The 26,853-nt window shown below is 44.6% G+C and overlaps 1 protein-coding gene across 3 annotated transcripts in view; it reads right to left on the bottom strand.

Annotated features, from left to right (window-relative positions):
- kcnk5a (potassium channel, subfamily K, member 5a) overlaps positions 1 to 14,985 on the bottom strand; it is a 35,757-nt gene extending 20,772 nt beyond the window's left edge. The window contains exon 1 of one of the 3 annotated variants that reach the window (XM_067985165.1): positions 14,278 to 14,985. In XM_067985165.1, the coding sequence (XP_067841266.1) occupies positions 14,278 to 14,463 (186 nt within the window). In that variant the 5' untranslated portion in view covers positions 14,464 to 14,985. Of the gene's footprint in view, positions 1 to 6,483; positions 6,616 to 13,269; positions 13,701 to 14,277 lie in introns of those variants that run through there. The other 2 variants (XM_067985166.1, XM_067985167.1) reach the window with 2 other exon arrangements.
- Positions 14,986 to 26,853: the final 11,868 nt, after the last annotated feature.

Here is a 26,853-nt window from a genome sequence, read left to right as displayed (position 1 = left end):
CCCTTACCAAGTCATGCTAACCTTGTAGCAGACCCCACGGTGCTCCACCAAGCTGCAATTGCTCTTTCTTCCCAATGGCCAAAGGCAAAACCTTCCAAACGGAAAAATCCCTGGGAAACTTATCCAACTCAAAAAGTAATTTGATTTTTTTTTAAAGTATATAAAAAATGAGGAAAACAAATAAATAGTGAAGTCACAACAGTTATAGACTCCAGTGTAATGTGCAAAAAAAAAATTCTAGATCAGACACTTTGCAATAAAATTTACGCTATACATACATTCAAAACAAATTAAAATCAGCCACTATTTACACTGATGCTGTTAGAACCTGCTTTCTTAGCCTATCCTGGAACACTCATGTTTATTGTTACAGGTATCGACTCGAGGACCCTCCTGCACAGGGTTCCGACGGGCAATACCACAAACAAATCATTGTCAGCGCCTTGAGCGGGATGAGATTCACATCCCACAGCACCACATTGCGCATCCAGCTTAGAAGTACACGAGGGTGAAGTAATTACAAATAAAAGCTTTGCACTTAATGTTTAAGGATTATATTTGTGGGTGGAATTACTGAGTAGTTCTAGTGACGTCACTGCAAACCCCTCCTCACCCAAAAAGCTCTTTTTTTTTGCAGTCCCATGCTTCCCCACCCCCCCCCCCCCCCACCCTCACCTCCATCCCTTTAGTACAGTTTTACCTCTTGCATCAGGACTTCATCACGTGGGGCCCAACTCAGCCCTCCTAGAGTGCCCGAGGGGGACCCTTCCCTTCTCTCAAGTCATGCCATCCTTTTAGCGGAACAGGTAGATAATGTGGTAAAGAAGGTATATGGGATACTTGCCTTTATTAGCCGAGGCATAGAATATAAGAGCAAGGAGGTTATGATGGAGCTGTATAAAACACTGGTTAGGCCACAGCTGGAGTACTGTGTGCAGTTCTGATCGCCACACTACAGGAAGGATGTGATCGCTTTGGAGAGGGTGCAGAGGAGATTCACCAGGATGTTACCAGGGCTGGAGCGCTTCAGCTATGAAGAGAGACTGGGAAGATTGGGTTTGTTTTCCTTGGAGCAGAGGAGGCTGAGGGGGGACATGATTGAGGTGTACAAAATTATGAGGGGCACAGATAGGATGGATACTAAGGAGCTTTTTCCCTTCGTTGAGGGTTCTATAACAAGGGGACATAGATTCAAGGTAAAAGGCGGGAGGTTTAGAGGGGATTTGAGAAAGAACTTTTTCACCCAGAGGGTGGTTGGAGTCTGGAACTCACTGCCTGAAAGGGTTGTGGAGGCAGGAACCCTCACAACATTCAAGAAGCATTTGGATGAGCACTTGAAATGCCATAGCATACAAGGCTACGGACCAAATGCTGGAATATGGGATTAGAGTAGACAGAGCTTGATGGCCGGCGCGGACACGATGGGCCGAAGGGCCTCTATCCGTGCTGTATAACTCTATGACAATTCCGGCCTCCGAAGCAAGTTAAAACATGTTAGAGGCTGTACCCTCAACAGCTGCAGCAATTAGAACTGACTGAGCTATTTAAAGAGGAGCGGCAGGGAAATTATAACTAAGCAGGGACAGCAAGAGAAGGCGAGTTTGGACAACAAAACAGGGCGTCAAATGATAAGGATGAAGACTTGATGGAAATAAAAATAAAATGGGTGCTAATGATTGGGATGGGTCAGCTGAAGGCCAAGGAGAAAAGCTGCTACATTGCCATTATAAACAGCACTGATTGGACTGTTCTTTCCTGTGCAATGTCGATACCAGCCCTGCCAGAAACATTTGTTTAGAGAGACAGACAGTCTCGCTATCAGAATATAGAGTTAAAGAGAAATCGGACAGAATTGGGATCAGCATCATTTTCTTTTGACAAGTGAGCGCTGATATCACAGGAACGGGTTACTTAACTGCAATGATGAAAGATTAACAAGACATAGTTGATGATGAAGCAACACTGATGAAGCAGTCCCATGCAATTGCCACATACAGTAACCATTACCACACCTTGATGACATCCTCAGAATTCACTGTTTAACCAAAATAGAAATTACAGCCCTCCTCCAACCCTACCTTTCTGCCGACTGGGTGGGTGAATGCACTGCCCAGTGCAGTGCCCAAGGCATGCCTTGAGCAAACGAGGGCAGGACCCTGTGCCACCAGTATGCACCTCCATTGTGGAACAGCTTTATGGCACTCATCCACGTGAATAATGGTCACAAGGCAAGGTCCCAAGGGGCTTCCAGCTCCCAGAGCGCTACACCCCAGAGCGAGTCAGAAGAGGGGCAACGAAGGGATGCAAAAAATAGCTCTCCATCTACATAAAGCTCATCTTTCAAAGGGGTTTCTCTCTTTGATTTTAAACAGCTAGCCCTGGTGCTTTTTGGTGGTTTACAGTTATGTCTCCATGCACAAAGTCAGACAAAACATTGAAAAGAACTCGTGTGTTCCAAGGTCTTAACCCCGCAGGCCTCATACCCACAGCAAAAACAAAAAAAAAATCCTGATGCTATTTTTGGTGTATCTGGCATGGTCACAAATGAAGTTTTTTTTGTTGAATAGTTTTAAAGTAACGTCTGAAAACATATTCAAAAACAATATTGAGGGTGATAGCCATGACTACTCACAAATTGTTTCTATTACTGTCCCAAACACGTCAAAGCTAAGATTTGGAGCTCAGTTCCCAAACAGATCGAAAGTTCACTTCAAGCAGTTATTCCGTAATCATTTCTCATCATGTTCTTCAAGCCCCGCCGCCTCCAAACTAAAATATTCGTACAATAGTTGCCACGGATATTTATAATGACCTCATGGCTCAACATAATATGCACCGGCTTGGAACCATAGAAATTTACAACACAGAAGGGTCCCATCTTGTCGGTGCCAACTCTTTTCCAGAGCAACCCACAACTAATCCCACTGCCCATCAGCCCTGCCATCTTCCTCTGCTTGAAAAGTGTATCTACACTTCCCTTCAAAGATACCATGGTCTCTGCCCCAAGCATTCCCTGCGGTAAAGCATTCTATACTGCCAACAATTATTTCCAGGAATTAAATTGTAGCTTTTCTCCTTGATAAACCTGGAGGGCTTACATCACAGTGCATCTGGCCCGGGGAGGGGGGGGCGGGGAGGGAGGAGGGGGGAGAAGGATCTTTACAACATTAAAATAGCACACAAATGTCTGAAAATGTAAAACAGAATTGCACGTCATCCTAATAAAATAATAAGCGTCGGAGTTCATTATTAAATAATTACTGGCTTTGGGATCCTTGATTTGAAAGAGTGGGTGATCTCTATCTATATCATTAAGATTGAATATTGCAAGGCAATCAGTTTTCAATTTCTGATTGAACTGTTCCTCAGAATCTACAAAATTGTTCAGAAACACAGGCCCATCTCTTGCCGTTAAGCACCTTGGGACGTTTTACTACATTAAAGGCGCTATATAAATGCAAGTTCTTGTTGATGCCATTTCTCCGGGGTTTCCACAGATAGTCCGGAGTTACGGCAGGAACTCCCGTGCAAATTCTACCCCACAGATTTTTTTGTTGCGCTTGTCTTGGCGCTTTGCTTAACACCATTACCGGGAATTAGATATATTTAATACTCCCCACATGCACAAAAACTTTTAGAATGTTAAAAAACAGCATGTAAAATCAATGTCCGAAAAACAGAAATGTTGTCACTGCTTATAAGCGATTCAAATACTTCAATGATTCATATATATATATATCCATGCCATCACATTTTTAAATAGAAGTTGAATTACATTTCCTTTTTTGCAATAAACCTCCATTATGCCCCAATGGATGTTAATCTTACATCACAGGACATGGTGACATCAGTCACTGTATTGCACTCAAAACCAGCTGCATGTCAAAAGGCATGGGCAGTGTTCTATACAGTGGATTTCAGATTTAAAAAATGATTGATCATGTCAGCGTTAGCTACACATTATGGTTGATATTAAAACATAATTTAAATGCGAACTGCACAATGATTAAAATCTTACCCTTCCTTCATATAACTAACTCTTAGGTCCAATTGCGAGTAGTGATCTCAATTTTTGCTTCGATCTTTCTCCTTCCCACACAATTCTCCTGTAGTTTCTCATGTTTTGTTGCTAATTTCCATAAGCACATTCTAAAATGGGAGCGAGACTCCATGTAGTGGTAAAAACAAAAGTGCTTTACTGCTTTCTACTGGTCTTGCTCACTGTTCAGTCACATTTACTTTTTCACGAAAAACCAAGAGAGGAAAACATGGCCCCTAAGACAGTTTCTGAGCCAGATCAGTGACAGAGGCAAACACTGAACACATTAGCCTGCATTCAGTCAAACCTTTTATCCACGCTAATGATATTTTTTCAGCCAGAGTTTAAGCCGTGAGCCAAGAAAATCACCGGTGTAATTAAATTTTTCCTTCACCCACAAATAGGCTGGCATTTTATAAACAGGGAAAGCAGGATTGTGCCAACAAACTTGAGACAGGATGAGGAAGTTCTTGAAGTGCAGAGTTGGAAGATGTAAGTCCCTCACTGCCCGGCTGAATATTCTCCGTCCTCCAGCAAGTTATTTCGGAATTGAATCGGATTCCCTCCCTTCGGAGTTGGGCGACGCACAAGAGCAACGCTGGTGTGTGGGGGATGGTTTGCACAGGGCCTGTCCTTACGTTCTCATGCAAAGGCCAGGTGCGCGGGGTATAGCTGGAACTGTGTGGAACATTTGTATCACGGTTTGCTAATGCTGCAATACGAGACTGAATGGTACAAACCGGAAATGCCGGGCAGAGTCAAACCAGAATCTAGCACCTTCCAACACATTTGTTATTGCTAGGAAGATTATATGAGAGGGAAAAAAAAACCCATCACAGAGGAGTATTGTTCCTGGGAAAGAGGGGACCATCAAACACATTCTAGCAGTCCGCCTCAGAGGTCAAATACTTCAATAAACTGAGAATGTCCCCACTTCCACCAGAGAGGGAAGGGAGGTCTCTGTCGAAGAGAAGAAAATAGAAGTTTCCAGAGCCTTTCGAGTGCAGGCACGCCATGGCGGAGGAGAACACAAAGCTTCTTGGTCGATAAGGCTGGGAGTTAATCAGTAACACCCACCGACCTTGACAAAGAAGATGCAAAAGAAACAGCAACATTTGTGATAAATGATTGAAATATATTTTCTTTTTAAAACTAGTAATGGGCAAAAGGACAAAGTGGTCTGGAACAGGCCATTAAAGACCGTTGCCAAAATTATCGGATGGGAGAGCTTAAGAACCATAAGAAAACTGCCTGAAAATATAAATGCTTATGATTTTTTTTTAAAACCAGTTATGCTTGTATAACAGGCCGCACACATACAAAAAAAAACCCCATCTGGAACTCTTCGCAAGGTGAGTAAAGATGACAGAGCTGGGAAGAGGGTGCAATTTGTTAGTGCTGGGGGGGGGGGGGGGTGGGGGGGTGGTTCAAAGGAGTCAGAAAGCATACTTCAAGAGAAAGGTACACGGCAGATAAACTTCTATCCTTTCCCATCAGTGTCGCTAAAAGGCACCGCTTGTATTATGATGCAAATTTCATAGCAGCCAGAACAAAGGGGTAGAAATTGGCTTGGGCCAGTTTCCGGACACCAAATGCGCACGGGGAACGATCCCCAAGATGGAGGCCTGAGGACCGGGAGGAATTGTTCCTCTGGCCTCATCGTAATAATAGCAGCAAGCTGTGGGCGCCAAGCTGCATGCCAATCAGGCCCGTCCCAATTTGGCCAGCTTGGACAACGAGCCAGCGCACAGGTGGTTTTAATAAGGGGCTTGGGGGCAAGCAAGAGGTAGCCCACAGTTTTGCCACGGAGCCTAGAGGAGAATTCCTGCTCCTTCTGGCTTCACATCAAGGTAACACTAAAAAAAGTCTTTCACTCCCGGCCTCCAGCGGTCCCTTTAAGGTTGGTTAGGCAGCTGTGGAACTGGAAAAACTTGTTAGAGCATATATTGTGCCTGCTTCCGCCTAGTTTTACCATCAATATTGCAGGAGGGTACCGAAACAGACACGGAACTCTTCTTTGAATATTTAAGTTAGGCCAATGCTGCTTTCAGGCGGCCGCCAGGGATGCCTAAATACAGCGAGGACCATTCAGCCGGCGTACATCAGCACAGGACTTCGCACCCAGAATTTGGTATACGCCGTGCCCGTTTTACCCTGGAAAAACGGGTGTAATGCATCCCAAATTCTCCCCCGAAGTGCAATTAAAAGTCTCGATTTCCAGTTTTGTTTCTCTACCATCTATAATGGTGGCCACAAAACTGTTTTGCCGGTCTGAGCTGCTCAAAATGGCCAAAGGTGGCTGCCTATGTCTCCAATGGCGGCTGCCTATGTCTCCAATGGCAGTGCCTATATTGCGGTCAGGGGTGCCGCTGCTAGCTGAGATGGCCGCGGACATCGTCTGTTTCAGTGGGCCCCGGATATTCCAGCGGTGGCAGTGCTGCTACCTTTAGTTTACCACCTCTTGCGGAAGTCCGGTGCTGCAATTCCAAAGTTAACCCAGCATTGTGGAACATCCAAAAACGATTGATACCAGATGTCCTGTGGCATTGCTCACGGGTTAAGTCACAGGAGACGGTTCTAGAAGGACAAGAGGATTATACCGTGTTAAGGACAACAATTTATGCTACTGACAAGGTAGAGCTCTGTGCCTTTTGGGGTCTGCCTTCCAGGCCTCAACTTTTAATTGCTGTGAATAGGCATAAATTGAGCTCGGTTGGAGGACAACTGATGTTGCTGGTTAGATTGGCAGCTACTTCTAAATCCTAGGCTCTTATTGAAGAAACCAGCAGGAAACGACTGGAAGTATATATATATATATATTTCTTTTTAAAAAGTGACACCAGTAATTTGCATGTGTGACGCCTCAAGTATGACAAATGCATCTCCAAACTTTTATACTCACACACAATATATGATTGAGGAGCGAGAGGTGGCCTTGATCCCATCTAATCTATTCAATTACTCAACATTAAAAAAAAAGCACGGATCGAGAAAAGGCCATTCGGCCCACGAGGGCTACTCAAATTTAAAACCCCACCACGTTTGTAAACGCCAGGTGGTGCCCTCCACCTCTCCTCCGACACTTGGCATGACACATTTCAAGCCTAGCTTTGCACTGGTAACTAAATCTGGGGGAAAATCTGTGACTTGCCAGTTGGTACTCCAGTACAATTTCTCCGAGTCCTTCTGTGCTCCCAGCAGCCACCAGGGTCAAAATCGAGAGACATCAGCGCTCGTTGCAGTTGCCTCCGGCTGCACCCTGTTTACGCCACTTAACGTACAAAAGAGAAAAGAAGAAAGTTAGGGATGAAAACAGCGGCCAGTGGCCCCCCCAGGTCTGGGTGCCACTGGTTCTTTAGGCTACATCAAGCAGAAAATGTTCTTCTGTAGCCCAGCGAAGTCAGAATAGACGGAGGGAGAGAGCAAGGCACAGAAAAAAAGGCTCTCCCCCACCAACCCCTTCCTGGGGGTGAAATTTGCACTTGAAGTGAGGGATGCTGGTTCTAGGAAATGGAGCAACTTTCCATTTTGGACATCCGGGGCTGAAATTCAACTTTGGCCCGATGTACAATCCTGCCCTATTTTTCTTTCCATTGAATTCAATGGAACGGATAATTGGACGGGTTGTACAATGGGCGGCCGATTCTCTACTGCCCATTTAGCACCCCTACTAAAGTTGAAGCCCCCCCCACCATCAGCATCAAGCACTCCCAGGTCAGGTAGAGCAATGTTAGATAAAGAGTAAAAGCTCCCTCTACTCTGACCCAACAATAAGCCTCAGCCGCAGAAGAGTGCAACATATTTCTATTTTTTTTTGAAAACACACAGTCAGTCCTATGGCCTTCTCCGAGCGGGATTGCTAACAATGCCAATTAGTGTGTAATGTTTTGTGCCGTGGGTTAATGCCCATTAACAGGCTTGAGGTACCTCAAGCTCATTTCACATTGCAGAGAACAAACAGGAGACTGCCCCTCCATCAGTACGGGTCGGGTTCAAACCCTGTCCCCAGAGGTGAAAGGTCAGTGTCTAATCCACCTGGAAGGAAGAAGGGTTATCCAAGTACAGTGGTTACCTGCAGAGAGGGCGTAAAAGGAAAAGGGATCGGGTCGGAGGGGACAAAAGCACGAGGATAAAATAAATTCCGGCCAGCTCACTCAGAATAATAAAACAGCCGGAGTTCTGATTCTTGAACACCTTCAGCGACTCCTACTGGCCAAGCACAGGTGTGGATGCCAGATGGGGACAGGATCAGGCGTGGGGCGTGACAGTACCTGCAGTTGAATAGCTAGCCGACGCTCACTCTCAAAGCTTGCACATGGAGGGTGGCCATTTAGCCAAGGTGCAAGAGTGCTACCAGCACCCGTGGGAACTGTACTCCAGTAAGGAGTCAACACCTACAGGTAGGTGGTAGGGGAGAACATTTGAAAAAAAATTATGAAAGTATACCAGAAAAGCCAAATGTTTAGTGTAGTTCGGATAGAGACCTTGAGAAGTTCCACACAAGCCTTGCAATTCACAATCAAATGACTGGGCTATAAAATTAACCAGATAGCAATATGACGTCAACATGAATGTCAAAGGGCAACCTATTAAATACATGTTGGGACACCATAATCAGCAGAACATTAGTCTATTAAATAATTATTACCACAGAAAGCTGGCATTACCAATGGGTGATGGGCCATCACCACAGCCGTGAACCTGAACTGGTTCAGAATCAAAACGAAGGGGTTTTCTTTCCTCTGTGCGGTATCTTTTTAAGCGCGCCGGTTAACGTGTGCGTTATTTCCCGCCCAGTGCTATCTTTTTAACGCGGCCGTTCAACCAGTTTGTTGCACAGAGGGAATTAAACCCCCCCAACAGTCAAGTCAAAAGAGAGAAAAATAGAGTTCAGTCATTTCAGCTTACTGAAGGGGGAGGGGGTCACCACCACTGCGAACGGCTTGGCGGACTTTTCCACAGTGCTCATGTACGGGCGACGTTAGCCAGTTCAGCCGTGATGCAATTACGTCGCCGACCATAGCTGCACGAGAAAATACATTTTAGAGTGCACTAAAAATAAATTAAGTTAAAATGCCCAAAAAGATCTCATGTCACAACAGTCCATGCAGCAAACAGGTACCATATTAATGCAAAAACATCTCCGTCAGCCAAGGTGACCGCTCCTTGAACTGCTCCTCCTTTACCATATTGTCACCAATATCTTTTTGGGTTTCATAAGTGAAGAATTGCTTACAAACGGTTTCATCAGCATGGAGAGAGAGAGAGAGAGAGAGAGAGAAAGAGAGAAAGAGAGAAAGAGAGAGACGTAATAAAAACAAATATGTCTGCCACTAGCAGATGCGACCGACGCTCTCCCACTCCTCCGTCTGTGGGTGGGGACAGGATTTCAGCGTCACTCACCTATACAAAGATTCCTCAGCAAATGAGGAAATTCGTGGAGCTATAAAAGAGACACACATTTGAAATCTTTTCCAAAACAACTGCACACATATTTGCACAAGTTCCTCCCCCCGCTTTTCCTGAAGGCATGATTCATACCGCGGTACAGTTGCATAGACGCAAGAAAACCTTGGAGAAGTAGCCATTCTTCACGCGCGAACTATTGGCAGACTATTCGACTGTAGGCGCATCACAGCCGAGCCTGATCCCACTTTTCCCATTGTCCTCACATACACTTTCCAGTAGGAGTGAGACCCATGACTGTTTTGGCCTCTGGCTCGGGGCACTGAGGATAATTCTATGATCCCCCAACACTCTGGATGAGATCAGATAACTCAGCACAGGCCAGCGACTGACCATGGGTCCTTAGTTTTACAATTATTTTGCTCCAACAACTTGTACAAGATTTGCAGGACTTGCATTTATATAGCACCTTTTACCAACTCAGGATGTCCCCACGCACTTCACATCCAAAGTACTTTTGAAGTGCAGTCACTGTTGTAATGTAGGAAACCCGGCAGCCAATTTGCACACAGCAAGGTCCTTCAAACAGCAATGAGACAAATCATCAATGAGATAAATCACCAGATAATCTGTTTTGGTGATCTTGGTTGAGGGATAAATATCAGCCAGGCTACCGGGGAGAACTTCCATGCTCCTCTTCGAAATAGTGCCACACGATCTTTTGTGTCCACCCGAAAGGGCAGACAAGGCCTCGGTTTAATGTCTCATACAAACGACGACACCTCCGACAGCGCAGCATTCCTTCAGTACTGGACTGGGAGTGTCAGCCTAGATTATGTGCTCAAGTCTCTGGTGTGGGACTTGACTCAAGAGGCGAGAGTGCTACCAACTGAGCCAAGGCTGCAAAGACTTCTACAACTCAACACAGGGATGTTCCACATGAGTCAATGGCAGCAGTGTTTTGTTACCCATATCAGGAGGAGCAGGATGGCTTAACCTAAAAGCTGGCAGTGCCCACTTCTTTTGATTTCAGATCAGCCATGATCTTATTGAATGGCGGAGCAGGCTCGAGGGGCCGATTGGCCTACTCCTGCTCCTATTTCTTATGTTCTTATGATACCTTCATTCTTGCCACCTACTCTATCGGCAGTGGCACTGACACCAAAGGCTGTGCTCAGGTCAGTGGCTTGGACATCTTGAAAACCCACTCCATGGGTGAGTGGGCCTTCAATAAGTCAAAGGCAACAAATCTGACTCTTACAAAGCCAAACAGGTGCCCGATAATCGGTTAATTTTTCTCCTTGCTATCAATACAAGTGGCTCATTAAAGGGAAAGCTGTTTACAATGATGGTCTTTGGAATAGACGTAAAGCAATCTACAGTGTTATATGGCAGGGATGCTCAAGAGTGCCCGGGATCAAGACAGCTTCTCTTAAATGTCCGTTGTCATCTGCTGAAGTATCTGGACACTTTGGCCGGATTGCAAATGGAAGTGCATGCAATAACTGACCACATGACCGCAACACATCCCCCTCAAAAGAAATGTTACAATTAAAAAACTAATTCAAGGACAAACAGGCTGCAGAAAGAAAAACCCACTTTAAAATATGTTGTGCTGAATTAATTCAGCTTGTGCTTTGACTGGCCACCTGTGCTTTGACTGGTTCTGGACCAGACAATCTGGTTTTCGATTAGATAGTGCACAAAATTCTGAGATGTAAACCAATATAAAAAGAGGTTTTAAAAACAGAAGTTTTTTTTTCTCTCTCCCTCTACCACCCCCCCCCCCAGCTTCTTCCTGTGTCTTACAATGTGGAGACATTGCACTGAATTACATTGAATGTACAGCACAGAAACAGGCCATTTGGCCCAACTGGTCTATGCCGGTGTTTATGCTCCACACAAGCCTCCTCCCTCCCTACTTCAGCATGACATTCTATTCCTTTCTCCCTCATGTGTTTATCTAACTTCCCCTTAAATACATCTATGCTATTCACCTCAACTACTCCACAAGGCAGCAAGTTCCACATTCTAACCGTTCTCTGGGTAAAGAAGTTTCTCCCGGCTTCCCTATTGGATTTATTAGTAACTATTTTGTATTTATACCTGAGTTATTATGGGTGTCAAATGAGTTTTCCTCAGCAACAAGGCTTTCAGAACTGAAAACATGAACCCACACCCACCACTCTCCCACCTCTCTACACTGCCCTCCTCAGCTCTGGACCTGAAAACCAAACACCTGCTGCAGCATAAACTCTGTGGGAGATTGTCAGATATTTACCCCAAATGTTGGCCTTGACGAGTCCAACAGCTGCCCAACGTGGGGCCAGTGTGGCACTGAGACATGCTTTCAATGAAACCTGCTTCCACGTATCTAGCGCTGTTCTCTATACCCATACATGCAATGCCCTCCCCACCCCCTCCCTCCCTCCCTTTGAAATGACAAGAATCGCAATCTCTTTCTCACTCACCAAGTTTCACTTCTGCCGAGAGCTGCCAGTGGCGTCTCTGAAAAAACACAAAACATGTGCACTTGACTGTGAAAACACCCACCTGCTTCCCCGACCGTTCTGGACAGTTTGCAAGTCAAATGGGTTCAAGTTAAACCAATTGGATTATGGGGGGGGGGGGAAGAGGCAGAATAGAACTGCGGTCTAACTGCTCAGTAAAGCGCCATCTTCAAAAGCCATACTTATGTTTACAGAGTTATAATACTTTTTAAGATGTGGAGATGCCGGTGGTGGACTGGGGTTGACAATTGTAAACAATTTTACAACACCAAGTTATAGTCCAGCAATTTTATTTTAAAATAAAATTGCTGGACTATAACTTGGTGTTGTAAAATTGTTTACAATACTTTTTAATGCAGTGATAGAAGAAGGGGTGGTGGAAAGATATCAGAACGTCGACCTCTAAAAAAGGACCAGCAAACAAATATTATATACTGGCATCCAGTTTCTTTCAGCTAGTTGAATCTGCATCGTTGGGGTTCAAGAGAGATGTACTGACTCCCCTTCCCCCCATTACCAATCAGCTTCATTTAGTAGAATTTTAGAAATTACTTATGACTTTTATACTTTTATGACATAATAGCGTATCTGCAGGTGAAGTTTGAACTTTGGGTTCAAAACTTGAGATGCTGGCATTCCAGTAATCAAATATGATATACAATTCCAACATGCATGTTTAACATTCAGTCACCTGCCTTTACTGAAATAATGCACTCATTATTCATTCGCCACCACACAAGCCCCTGCACACACTGTACTCCCACATTATCTCGGCTTTTCCTCCTCCTATTTATTTATGTTCTTTTGTTTCCGCCTCTGCAACAGTTCTCGGGTCACCCTGTGGACACAAGTGCAATTCTGCCCCGCAGTGCAGAAAGTGTGTGTGTGAGAGAGAGAGAGAGAATTGTCAATGAACAAGCAGCACACACTAATGTCTTCCCTCGTCCTTGTTTATTTTGTTCAAAGTACCTAACGGTACTTGCGAATTTTCTTTAATCCTGGGTAAATTTAAAACTTCTAGATAAACTTTTCTCTTGACAAAAAAAGGGGGGTGGGGAAGAAAAGAGAGGGGGTCTCTGGCTTGATATTTTAACCTAGTAGTTTTCAAACTTTTTTTTCCCTGTGCGGAAGAGGGGGACCCCTTGCAAATATTGATACACTCGTAAAGGGACCGCCTGTTCTTACTTTTCAACGGCAGTGTCAGCTGTCCAAAGGAAAACAAACGTTATCAAACTGCAGAAACTGTTTTACAATTAGCACACAGCAACAGAGATAACATACGAGCAAGTTAACAAAACACAGGGAAATACATACACATATATACGAGGGAGAATCGTCAAGTACTGAACGTGGCCCGACCCTCCGATAGTACACAATCTGATGACCTCGCAGATCCCAGGTCGAAACCCTACACATTAAAGTCTATCTTTTCGCGTTGAGATGCTGATGGACAACTTGTGCATTTTCCGTTTCTATTTCGCATTTACAGCATTTAAGGTTTGTAATTGTTTTTTTTTAAAAATCCTCTTTAAATCTTTTCTGCCTGGGAGTCACAGAACAGACGGGACCACCGTCGCATTATATACAAGCCTTTGTGCCTAGAGAGAGAGGGGATCAATCCCCTTCCCCCACTAAGAGTCAGTGAAATGTTAACCCTACTCCACATGGCACTCACTCACTCACCCACCCTACTCATGGAGAGTCATGATTCACCAATTTTTTTTTGGTGTCCTTTTACACTGTGAATAAACCCACTGCCGGCACATTTTTTAAAAAAAAACACAGCTTCTGTTGAGCCGGAGCTTGGGTAATACTCGAAATGAAACAAGTCACGACTTTTATTGCACAATGTGGGTCTCTCGCCGCCCAGATTCAAAAAAGAGCATCTGATTCCTTAGAAAATAAATAAATAAGTATGTCTGTATGTATGTATGTACACTTTCATTTCCATTTCGACTTAGTACCCTTGACCAGAAGCTCCTTCTCTTAAAGCGACACGCCCAATAATTTGGGGGGGGAAAGTTTAAAGCGACCGTATGAAACGTAGTTTGCGGGAATTTTAAAAGAAGTCATACATGAAACCTTACTTTTAAGGGGTCCGGATAGCAACAGTGACCGGGGGGAGGCAGGCAGGCAGGGGACAGAAGTTACACCATCAAAATTTAGGATTAATAAAAAGTCAGACAATGTTTAAATGATATTTGTACAGCCAGAGAAAGAGGACGCCCGCGAGTGAGAGAAAAAGGAACGAAAGCGAAGTAGAATTGTCTTTTAGGCACGGGAAGTGTGTGAAGGGATTATACTTAAGTGAGTAATTCTTACCTCTAAAATCTTTTCCAGAGCTGCATGGGTGAGACAGGGATGTTCTTTAAGGATCTGAGACTTTTTGATCTTGTATCGCCCCACCGCCTCGGTCCAGTTCGGCTCTTCCAGCACTTGGAAGATAGCAGCGCCGATTGACAGATAGAATATGATAGCTGAAGTCAGCAAGGGGCCCCTGTCTACCATACTTTTTTTTTGTTAAGGTCCGTCTCCCCTTCCCCCCCGCGCGAGAGAAAGAAACAAAAAAAATAAAATAAACAAGCAAACACTTTGCTGATCAGGACTTTCTGCAAAATTCCCGTTTGAATTTGGGGCGCTATTGCCTGCGCGCACATGCGCGGTGCGTCCCAGACAGCAAACTTTTGCTGAAGAAAAAAAGTTTCTTTTCCCCCCCACCTCTCAATTGAAATTTTTTTTGGGGGAAAAAATAAATCCTTATAAAATCCACATCGAGCGTGGATCAAAACACTCTCCCACTCGGAAACAACCACCATCCGATTGGATTCTTGTTTTTTTTAAAAAAAATATTCTTTTTGTAGTGCTTTTAAAAAAAATAAAAAAATATATAAATAGTTTCTGTGTAACTTTTTTTAATTGTTTTTTTTAAATAATAAACAGGTCTGTGTAGAATTTCGGATTTTTTTTCCTCTTTCCCCTGGCGTTTGCGACACGTGTCGGTCTCAGAGAGCCGTTTAAAGTGAGCAGACACGGTAGGAAAGTTAATATTTGAAGTGGCTCTGAGGAATTTATGAGCGCCAGGAGGTGGAGTCCGCCCGCCCTCTGCTCGCGGCAGGAGGGTTTTTTTTATATATATATATATATCTAAACTAATACAAAGTAAGTTCACGCTAATTGATTTTTTTTAAATAAAAAAATTCCCAATTTGAAGTGGGCAAACAAAACTTGTTTAAACTAAAGGGGCACAATCGTGGATTTAAAGATAAGGGAAGAGTGTGGAAATACATTTTTTTGAAGAGGAGGGAAACTTTTTTGGCTTTAAAAAATGTGTCTCCTTTTAAGTAAACAAGAGTTAAACGTATTTGACTTGTTGTAAATAGGTTTAACATTTCTCCTTCATATATTAAATTTGTGTTGGGTAACTTGGGAATATTATTTATTGCTGTTGCGTCAAAGATCCGGTACTCAGAATGCGAGGGTGCCCGGTGCTGCATAGTTTTAAAGTTTCTTTATGTTAATGCTGTTATGTAGTGGTGTGAATGAGCTCAAACAGCCCTTTCTTTATTTTCTCTGCACCTCTATCGGACCAATCTGAGCGGAATGCAAATTCAAGCGCATTCAAATTCCACACCAGTTTTCCGAATAATACGGCCCTAATAATTAAAGGACAATTGTCACAGCTGCAAAGAAGTGACTGGCATAGATTGGAAGCCACATTATCTGCCATAAATAAAGGCGCCCCCCCCCCCGTGGCTAATGCAAATTAGACTCCTTGTAGAAAGTGGCAGATGGCGGAGAGTCCCCAAATTCTAGTCTTGCACCAGTAATAACCGAAGTACAATACAAACCTGAATTTAATCTTTCTTCGGCTGTGAGATTATAATAACATAGGATGAAATAGATGGGCCATTGTGGTCCAACTGGCTAGCCCCAGAAAGAGGGGCTTGGTGCTAGCAGGCAGTACAATGGGGCAACATCTCAAGCGAGCGATTCTTCTGCAAAAACAAAATATAGTGGGTAATTGGAGTGTAAACGATGGAGGCTAATTTCCAGTTTTCTAACTGTCTCTGAGCAGGTAAACGAAATGAGGTAAGTCAGAAAGCACAATCGCATGGGCAAGTGCCATCATTTCATTTGCATGTGATGTAAAATAACTTGAGGCTGTTCTGGTTTCTGTCCCTTCCCAACACGACAACCATCCATTTCTTTTAAAATAAAGGGATGGTAGTTATCTGGTCGACCCAGCTCTGTAAAGCCAAGGCCTGAGATGCTGTATTGGATGGGGTAGTGACCAGTTCAAGCTGCAACAAGAACTTGCTAACTCAATATCATACTTAAGATTAAAAACATGGATGAAGCACTCAAGCTTTTCACCCCACCCCACCAGGTAGAGCTCCAGAAATGTGGTTCCGGAGTCGTGAGGTACTAGAGCAAACCTGTTACTTGACTAGGCCACAATGGGGAACACAATTGAGATAATTGCCCCCAATCATCTAATTCCCCCCCCCCCCCCCCAAGTTTCATTTTGAACAGGGTCATCAGTGTGGGGAAGTTGGTGCTGGTAAATGGAATACTTTTCATTTTCGGGCAACCGTTGTCAGCATCAAGTGCTCCTAGGTTCTGTACAGTACTGGTTAGATGCAGAGTAAAGATCCCTTTGGCTCTGCCTCCAATCTAGGCTGAATCAATTTGGATTAGTGCACTCTGGATTATGAAACCATTTCAGTAACCCCGTGACAGAAAGTGAAATTACTGATCACAGCCATACAATAAACATGAATCATAGAATCATAGAATCATAGAATCATAGAAGTTACAACATGGAAACAGGCCCTTCGGCCCAACATGTCCATGTCGCCCAGTTTATACCACTAAGCTAGTCCCAATTGCCTGCACTTGGCCCATATCCCTCGATACCCATCTTCCCCATGTAACTGTCCAAATGCTTTTTAAAAGACAAAATTGTACCCGCCTCTACTACTGCCTCTGGCAGCTCGTTCCAGACACTCACCACCCTTTGAGTGAAAAAATTGCCCCTCTGGATCCTTTTGTATCTCTCCCCTCTCACCTTAAATCTGTGCCCCCTCGTTATAGACTCCCCTACCTTTGGGAAAAGATTTTGACTATCGACCTTATCTATGCCCCTCATTATTTTATAGACTTCTATAAGATCACCCCTTAACCTCCTACTCTCCAGGGAATAAAGTCCCAGTCTGTCTAACCTCTCCCTGTAAGTCAAACCATCAAGTCCCGGTAGCATCCTAGTAAATCTTTTCTGCACTCTTTCTAGTTTAATAATATCCTTTCTATAATAGGGTGACCAGAACTGTACACAGTACTCCAAGTGTGGCCTCACCAATGCCCTGTACAACTTCAACAAGACATCCCAACTCCTGCATTCAATGTTCTGACCAATGAAACCAAGCATGCTGAATGCCTTCTTCACCACCCTATCCACCTGTGACTCCACTTTCAAGGAGCTATGAATCTGTACTCCTAGATCTCTTTGTTCTATAACTCTCCCCAACGCCCTACCATTAACGGAGTAGGTCCTGGCCCGATTCGATCTACCAAAATGCATCACCTCACATTTATCTAAATTAAACTCCATCTGCCATTCATCGGCCCACTGGCCCAATTTATCAAGATCCCGTTGCAATCCTAGATAACCTTCTTCACTGTCCACAATGCCACCAATCTTGGTGTCATCTGCAAACTTACTAACCATGCCTCCTAAATTCTCATCCAAATCATTAATATAAATAACAAATAACAGCGGACCCAGCACCGATCCCTGAGGCACACCGCTGGACACAGGCATCCAGTTTGAAAAACAACCCTCGACAACCACCCTCTGTCTTCTGTCGTCAAGCCAATTTTGTATCCAATTGGCTACCTCACCTTGGATCCCATGAGATTTAACCTTATGTAACAACCTACCATGCGGTACCTTGTCAAATGCTTTGCTGAAGTCCATGTAGACCACGTCTACTGCACAGCCCTCATCTATCTTCTTGGTTACCCCTTCAAAAAACTCAATCAAATTCGTGAGACATGATTTTCCTCTCACAAAACCATGCTGACTGTTCCTAATTAGTCCCTGCCTCTCCAAATGCCTGTAGATTCTGTCCCTCAGAATACCCTCTAACAACTTACCCACTACAGATGTCAGGCTCACTGGTCTGTAGTTCCCAGGCTTTTCCCTGCCGCCCTTCTTAAACAAAGGCACAACATTTGCTACCCTCCAATCTTCAGGCACCTCACCTGTAGCGGTGGATGATTCAAATATCTCTGCTAGGGGACCCGCAATTTCCTCCCTAACCTCCCATAACGTCCTGGGATACATTTCATCAGGTCCCGGAGATTTATCTACCTTGATGCGCGTTAAGACTTCCAGCACCTCCCTCTCTGTAATATGTACACTCCTCAAGACATCACTATTTATTTCCCCAAGTTCCCTAACATCCATGCCTTTCTCAACCGTAAATACCGATGTGAAATATTCATTCAGGATCTCACCCATCTCTTGTGGTTCCGCACATAGATGACCTTGTTGATCCTTAAGAGGCCCTACTCTCTCCCTTGTTACCCTTTTGCCCTTTATGTATTTGTAGAAGCTCTTTGGATTCACCTTTGCCTGATCTGCCAAAGCAATCTCATATCCCCTTTTTGCCCTCCTGATTTCTCTCTTAACTCTACTCCGGCAATCTCTATACTCTTCAAGGGATCCACTTGATCCCAGCTGCCTATGCATGTCATATGCCTCCTTCTTATTTTTGACTAGTGCCTCAATCTCCCGAGTCATCCAAGGTTCCCTACTTCTACCAGCCTTGCCCTTCACTTTATAAGGAATGTGCTTACACTGAACCCTGGTTAACACACTTTTGAAAGCCTCCCACTTACCAGACGTCCCTTTGCCTGCCAACAGACTCTCCCAATCAACTTCTGAAAGTTCCTGTCTAATACCATCAAAATTGGCCTTTCCCCAATTTAGAATTTTAACTTTTGGGCCAGACCTATCCTTCTCCATAGCTATCTTAAAACTAATGGAATTATGATCACTGGTCCCAAAGTGATCCCTCACTAACACTTCTGTCACCTGCCCTTCCTTATTTCCCAAGAGGAGGTCAAGTTTTGCCCCCTCTCTCGTCGGGCCATCCACATACTGAATGAGAAATTCCTCCTGAATACACTCAACAAATTTCTCTCCATCCAAGCCCCTAATGCTATGGCTGTCCCAGTCAATGTTGGGAAAGTTAAAGTCCCCTACTATTACCACCCTATTTTTCTTGCAGCTGTCTGTAATCTCCTTACATATTTGCTCCTCAATTTCCCGTTGACTATTTGGGGGTCTGTAGTACAATCCTATCAAAGTGATCTCTCCCTTCTTATTTTTCATGTGGGTTGCTGCTCCTTTCAGGTTTGCCAGGCTCACCGTCACCATCCAGACTGAGATGAGGAAACCAACGTTGTGTGAGTCAAAATTATAAGCGGGATCCATCTAAGCACCAATCCTCAACTCAGTGCTCAGTCCTTCCATGCCCTGCCCCACTCTTTTCCACCCCCCCCACGGCCCCCACCTCCGCCTACCCCCCCCCCCCCCCCCCCCCCCACACACACACACACAATGCATGTCATAATTAATACAATGAAGTAAAACATCATCAACACGTCTTACATTTCTATCTTTCACATAACAAGATGTCCTAAGGCACTTTACAGTGGGAGTGATGGGTGCTGAGCAAGAAGTAGGGGAGGAGAATCATAGAAAATAGGAGCAAGAGTAGGCCATTCGGCCCTTCGGGCCTGCTCCGCCATTCAAAATGATCATGGCTGATCGTTTAACTCAGTATCCTGTTTTTTTTCCCCCATGTCCCTTGATCCCTTTAGCATTAAGCGGCTAAGGGAGGCGACTAAAGGCACAGAGGTCGGTTTCGAGGAGATTTTTGGGGGAGGGCGGCAATAAGAACATAAGAAATAGGAGCAGGAGTAGGCCAATCGGCCCCTCGAGCCTGCTCCGCCATTCAATAAGATCATGGCTGATCCGATCCTAACCTCAAATCTAAAATCATGTCCAATTTCCTGCCCGCTCCCTGTAACCCCTAATTCCCTTTACTTCTAGGAAACTGTCTATTTCTGTTTTAAATTTATTTAATGATGTAGCTTCCACAGCTTCCTGGGGCAGCAAATTCCACAGACCTACTACCCTCTGAGTGAAGAAGTTTCTCCTCATCTCAGTTTTGAAAGAGCAGCCCCTTATTCTAAGATTATGCCCCCTAGTTCTAGTTTCACCCATCCTTGGGAACATCCTTACCGCATCCACCCGATCAAGCCCCTTCACAATCTTATATGTTTCAATAAGATCGCCTCTCATTCTTCTGAACTCCAATGAGTAGAGTCCCAATCTACTCAACCTCTCCTCATATGTCCGCCCCCTCATCCCCGGGATTAACTGAGTGAACCTTCTTTGTACTGCCTCAAGAGCAATGAGGTAAAGAGGTTTAGAAAGAAATTTCAGAGTCCATGGGGTGTGATGGCTGAAGGCTCTTGTCACTGACTGTGGAGTGGAGGGAGGGGTGGGGGAGTCCAAAACTTGAGGTCATCAATATAAAATAGTCACTGATAAATGCATTAGGAAATTCAGGAGGAACTGTAAGACTGTACCCTTGCTCATAGTACAGTGGGCAATTGAAATAGCTATAAAGACGTCTGCATGTGTATCCTTTCTTTTATATGATTGAATGTAATTTAAAAACTCTGGTGCTGGATGTATGAATCGAGCAGGACTGATATCAGGGCTCTCTGATTACAGCAACTTGCAAGAAAGGCATCTGGCCTCTGCATTCCACCTTCTGGCTTGCTCAGGCATATAGCCTAAAAGATCCTTGATTCGGTTGAAGCTGGGACCCTTATCAGATACTGGGTACCATAAATAATGGAAACTTACAAGGCAGGCCCATAAAACCTGGCTTGGAATTTGAAGGAGTGAAGGGAGTACCTGGTCTGGAATCTGAGGGAGTCAGGGGAGGCCGGGGGAACCATGGATTCCCGGCCTTGACACGGGCAAGACCCGATAACGTGAGGCAAGAAAACAGCCTCAAGCCACTGTGGAAAGTCATGATTGGTTAAGGTCAGAGGTGGGACACAAGCTGCTTTTGCAGTCCCGTGCAAGGTGGGAGATAACCGGGAGGCTGACCCCTTTTCTCTTCGAGACAAAATACTCAAGGCTCCATTGGACACCTTGCCTTTTTTGGGAGACCCCAATAGGGCAAGTACCCTTGTCAATAGCTGGCCTTGGGCCCATCCCCAAAAGTGGCATCAGTGCGAGGTGTACTTTTTATATCAGGTTGTCGAGAATTAGCAGGAGTAAAGTAACTACAGCTGACTTTGGAGGCCCATCGAGCAGCGAGAAGAGGTTGCTTCTCTAGGTGGAGCAGGACTGAGGATGAGGAGTCCAAGAGGTTGCCCCAGGCGGGGCAGAAGACCTGTGAATCGACGAGAATACCCCAGGTGGGGTGGAAAGCGTGCTTTCTTCAAGACTCCTGAGGTGAACACAACTCTACCCAGTGCGGACCGGGTGATATAATCTTTTGCTCTGCACTGTAAACCACTGCCCCAACACTGAGTGTGTTGGTCCTTCTGTGAATTTCAATAAAGCACCTTTTTACCAAATTGGAGTCAGATCAATTACCGATAACTGAGAGTAAAATCTTAGAGAACCTCTTTACTCAGAGAGTCGTGAGAATGTAGAACTTGCTACCACAAGGAGTAGTTGAGGCGAATAGCATAGATTCATTTAAGGGGTAGCTAGATAAGTACATGAGGGAGAAAGGAATAGAAGGATATGTTGATGGGGTTTGATGAAGAAAGGTGAGAGGAGGCTCGTGTGGAGCATAAACATCGGCATGGACCAATTGGGCCAAATGGCCTGTTTCTGTGCTGTAAATTCTATGTAACACTCAAGAAGTTGAACACCATCCAGGACAAAACAATCTGCCTGATCGACACTTCATCCACTCGTTTAAACATCCACCACTGGTGTACTGTAGCTGCAGTATGTACTATTTACAAGCTACAAAGGCTTCTTCGGCAGCACCTCCCAAACCTGCGACCTCCACCACCTAGAAAGACAAGGACAGCAGGTGCATGGGAACGCCATCTTCTCCAAGCTCCCCTCCAAGTCACACACCATCCTGACCTGGACATGTAGCGCCGTTCCTTCATCGTCGCTGGGTCAAAATCATGAAACTCCCATATCCCAAGAATGAATTTTTAAAAATGTGTGCTGGGATGTAGGGCCGGAGAAGATTGCAAGGTAGAATGGGGTGAAGCCAAGGAGGGATTCTAAGATGAGCGTCTCTGCTTTGCAGCAGAAGACTGGGTACAACATTGAAGAACAAACAAAAGAGCATCCATTATGTGGGCCAAATTAGAATATATTGGGACCTCCATTGGCCACCACAAAATACAGTGAAGTGGATTGAGGGCTCCCAGAAATAACTTCCTATAATATCACCGCCCAAAGTACTGAACGACTGATGGAAGGTCCATAAAATACGAGAGACTGTACTGGGTCACCCCTTCCAGCATTGCACTGAGAGTTGAGGGTGCCACTGGTGTAGCTATGTAGGATGTGAAAGTTTTATTTCCCACACTTGCGAAATGGTAAAGGCGAATTATAACATGTTTACCAGATGTAGACACCACCGGCAGCAAGAAGAGGAAGAAAGAAAAAGACCAAGATGCGACGGTTTATGCCTGGCATTTATCAGCTTGTGGCTTCTGCAAGAAGCGAGTTATCGCCTGCAATCAGATAAGAAGGAGGAAACAAATGTTCTCAATTGGATTTCCTGTTACAGTTTTCTTAACATTTCTTAATCATTTAGGCCTCAATGTCACAGAAATGTGTTCAGTTCATCCAGTGCTATGCCTACGGTTCAAGACTTTGAAAATAGGAAGGAGGGGGTGAGGGTGAAATGGAGGCAGGCGGTTTAGAAAGAGATGGGTTCGAAATTTTATTCCTACTCTCTGACGGATCATGTTCCCTTCTTGGTGATAGAATTCAACTCCTACCCTCCAAGGAATATTATCCTTCCCTTCATCTTAGTCTATGTGCTAGGCCTGCCCTGTTATTTTTGTACTCTTTGGCTCTGCTTCGGCTTGGCTGTATGCCAGGCCCATCCTCTTACTTTGGGATTCCTGTTCCTAGTTTGGTTTAGCCATGTGTCATGCATGCCCTGTTAGCTTTTAAGCCTCTGCTTTGGGTTAGTTGTGTGCGGGGCACTCCCAATTACCTCAGTTGTGTTCCCCATTTTGGCCTAGTCAAGTAACAGGTTTGCTCTAGTACCTCATTACTCCGGAACCATGTTTCGGTTAGCCGTGTGCCAGGCGCATTCTGTTACCTCAGGATTCCTGGGCCCTGCTTTACAAACAATCCCACTCAATAAATTAATTGTCTCTCAGTTGTGATTTGCTGCTAGGCCTGTGCACATCAATTTAACCTCATACAATTGGTGAGTTTTGCCTCCATTAGAATTCGGATATCGTGATGACCTCACAAGTAGGTTGGAAGTGTTTTCCTACTGCTCCTGTAGTTTCTGTAAAAGCCAGTATCATTTGTGCTGTTATTATAGTATAAACGCCATTATTTTAATGACTGCAGCAATATCTGAATGGTGAAAGTCGCATTTTTATTGAGCTATCCAGCAACCCTCACTTCAGCAGTGCTTTGGTGAGACTCAAAAACCACCTACATGTTCCACCACCATCTTTTGAAGGAGGTCCTTACCCCAACACTGGACACTGGCCCTAACTGCTTCTGTCCCTTCAACGGACATAACCGTTCTCGTCCTTGCTGAGTTTTGGCGCTACACAATAGGGTTTAAGTAAGTCACACCCTAGTATAGTTCTGGGCTGAACAGCCAGCCTTGGTAGCAAAGAGTGAGTTGCAGATTAAAGGAGCCAAGGCTTACACATGTGAAGGGGGGTGTTCGGGGGGGGGGGAGAGGTGGTCGACACTGGAGGACAGTATACCTTTAATTGCAGCGGGAGCAGGTCATCTCCACTAAGTCCGATGGTCTAGAACGCAGTGGCCAATCGGCATCTCAGGACCTGCATGCAACTCTTCTGTGGCTGAAGTGCACCATTTTTGAGTGCTTTGTTCATCTGCAACGGCCACACACTCAGTGCAGACGTGAGAGATGCAGAATAACAAAGGATGTGATGAACCACAATAACGCAGGCAGCCTTCTTTTTGTTCAGATTGCGTTAAGCTGTATTTTTGAATGAATTGTAACGTATTAACTCTTCAATGCTGGATGTTACTTATTACACAAAATGACATAGAATTTATACCACAGAAGCAGGCCATTCGGCCCAACTGTTCTATGCCGGCGTTTAAGCTCCACATAATAGTCCAACTAGTACTGCCTGAGGAAGACACAGATCTGAAAAAACGAGACACACTTTTTCCAAAAAGTAAAGTGTTCTTTTTTAGAATGAATCTATTTTGTAAGGAAATAGATTCAATGCATTTCTCAACCAACTCCCCTTTCCTACTGCCCAAATGTTAATGTTGGATTGTGTACACTTTGGTTCAACAAGAAGTTAATTTATAATTGTAATATTTTTATCTCCATCTTATAGGCTGTAGCAAGTTCAACTCATTGTAAAATGGGTGAGGGTAGTTAACAACTAAATCTGTTATTTAAACAATATTCAATGTATAGTCCTTGAACTTCAATGTACAATTCAAGTTTGGCATTATGAGGGATTGGAGATGAGAGAAAGAGCTTGGAATTGAGAGACAGGGAGAGAAGAATTTAAAAAAAGGAAAGAAGAAATATGAGAGGGAAATAGAGGAGTAAGTGAGGGAGGGAATGAAAATGTAGGGACAGAAGGGGGCAGAAATGGGAATATGAGATGGAAAAAGTGTGAGAGCAGGAATGAGAGTGTACAAACCAGATCTCAAATAAGTAGAAAGCCTTTCAAAATTCACACTGATGGGCCAGGTTTCAAAATTTGTTGTATGGTGTACTTGTTACTATTTGAAGAAGGGCAGGGGAGTGCTCCCAGTGTCCAGGCCAATATTTAACCCTCAACCAACATCTAAAAAACAGATGATCTGGTCATTTATTTTATTGCTCTTTGCGGGAACTTGCTCTCCATAAATTGACTTGTGTTTCCTACATTACAACAGTGACTACACTTCTTTGCTTGTAAAGTGCGGTCATGGAAGGTACAATAGAAATGCAAGTTCTTTCTTACAGTGAGAATTTCAGGGAGCATACTATTATACTAATTATAATACATGGAAAACATGTACAGATTTGTCAGTATACAGATTGTGTCTATGTCTCCTGAACTTTGAAAGGATGGTCTCTACTGACAATCACAGTGGCTAGAAGTCCCTGAGGATAATGAAAGACAATCTTATCCCTATTGTTTACAAACTTTTATCCCAGCTTCATAACCTTCCTGCCTTCACCCTTCAAATTAAACAGTTGACCCTTTACCTACTGATACAAAGCAGCCTCAGGTTCTGGTTCCCAGGGTTTCAAACCAACAAACTGGTTTCATACTGGGGAAGAAACAAATATACTGTTGGGGGTGATGGCTCACCAGGGGAAGGTGGCAGCGGCCAGGTTCATGGCACCGTGGCTGGCTCTGCTGCACAGGAGGGCAGGAAAAAGAGTGGCAGAGCTATAGTGATAGGGGACTCGATTGTAAGGGGAATAGACAGGCGTTTCTGTGGACGCAACCGAGACTCCAGGATGGTATGTTGCCTCCCTGGTGCAAAGGTCAGGGATGTCTCGGAGTGGCTGCAGAACATTCTGGAGGGGGAGGGTGAACAGCCAGTTGTCGTGGTGCATATAGGCACCAACGATATAGGTAAAAAAACGGGATGAGGTCCTACAAGCTGAATTTAGGGAGTTAGGAGTTAAACTAAAAAGTAGGACCTCAAAGGTAGTAATCTCAGGATTGCTACCAGTGCCACGGGCTAGTCAGAGTAGGAATGACAGGATAGCTAGGATGAATACATGGCTTGAGAGATGGTGCAAGAGGGAGGGATTCAAATTCCTGGGACATTGGAACCAGTTCTGGGGGAGGTGGGACCAGTACAAATTGGACGGTCTGCATCTGGGCAGGACTGGAACCAATGTCCTAGGGGGAGTGTGTGCTAGTGCTGTTGGGGAGGGTTTAAACTAATGTGGCAGGGGGATGGGAACCGATGCAGGAAGTCAGTGGGAAGTAAAGTGGTGACAGAAACAAAAGGCAGTAAGGGAGAGTGTACAAAACATGACCGGACAGATGGTCTGAGAAAGCACGGCAAAGACCAAGGGAAGTCTAGATTAAACTGCATTTATTTCAATGCAAGAAGTCTGATGGGCAAGGCAGATGAACTCAGGGCATGGATGGGCACATGGGACTGGGATGTTATAGCTATTACTGAAACATGGCTAAGGGAGGGGCAGGACTGGCAGCTCAATGTTCCAGGGTACAGATGCTATAGGAAAGATAGAGCAGGAGGTAAGAGAGGAGGGGGAGTTGCGTTCTTGATTAGGGAGAACATCACGGCAGTAGTGAGAGAGGATATATCCGAGGGTTCGCCCACTGAGTCTATATGGGTAGAACTGAAAAATAAGAAGGGAGAGATCACTTTGATAGGATTGTACTACAGACCCCCAAATAGTCAACGGGAAATTGAGGAGCAAATATGTAAGGAGATTACAGACAGCTGCAAGAAAAATAGGGTGGTAATAGTAGGGGACTTTAACTTTCCCAACATTGACTGGGACAGCCATAGCATTAGGGGCTTGGATGGAGAGAAATTTGTTGTGTATTCAGGAGGAATTTCTCATTCAGTATGTGGATGGCCCGACTAGAGAGGGGGCAAAA

This window comes from Heptranchias perlo, chromosome 5 (assembly GCF_035084215.1).
Source record: "Heptranchias perlo isolate sHepPer1 chromosome 5, sHepPer1.hap1, whole genome shotgun sequence".
NCBI lineage: Eukaryota > Metazoa > Chordata > Chondrichthyes > Hexanchiformes > Hexanchidae > Heptranchias > Heptranchias perlo.
Note: the sequence above shows the minus strand (reverse complement) of the source record. Positions and strands in the feature narration are given on the sequence as shown.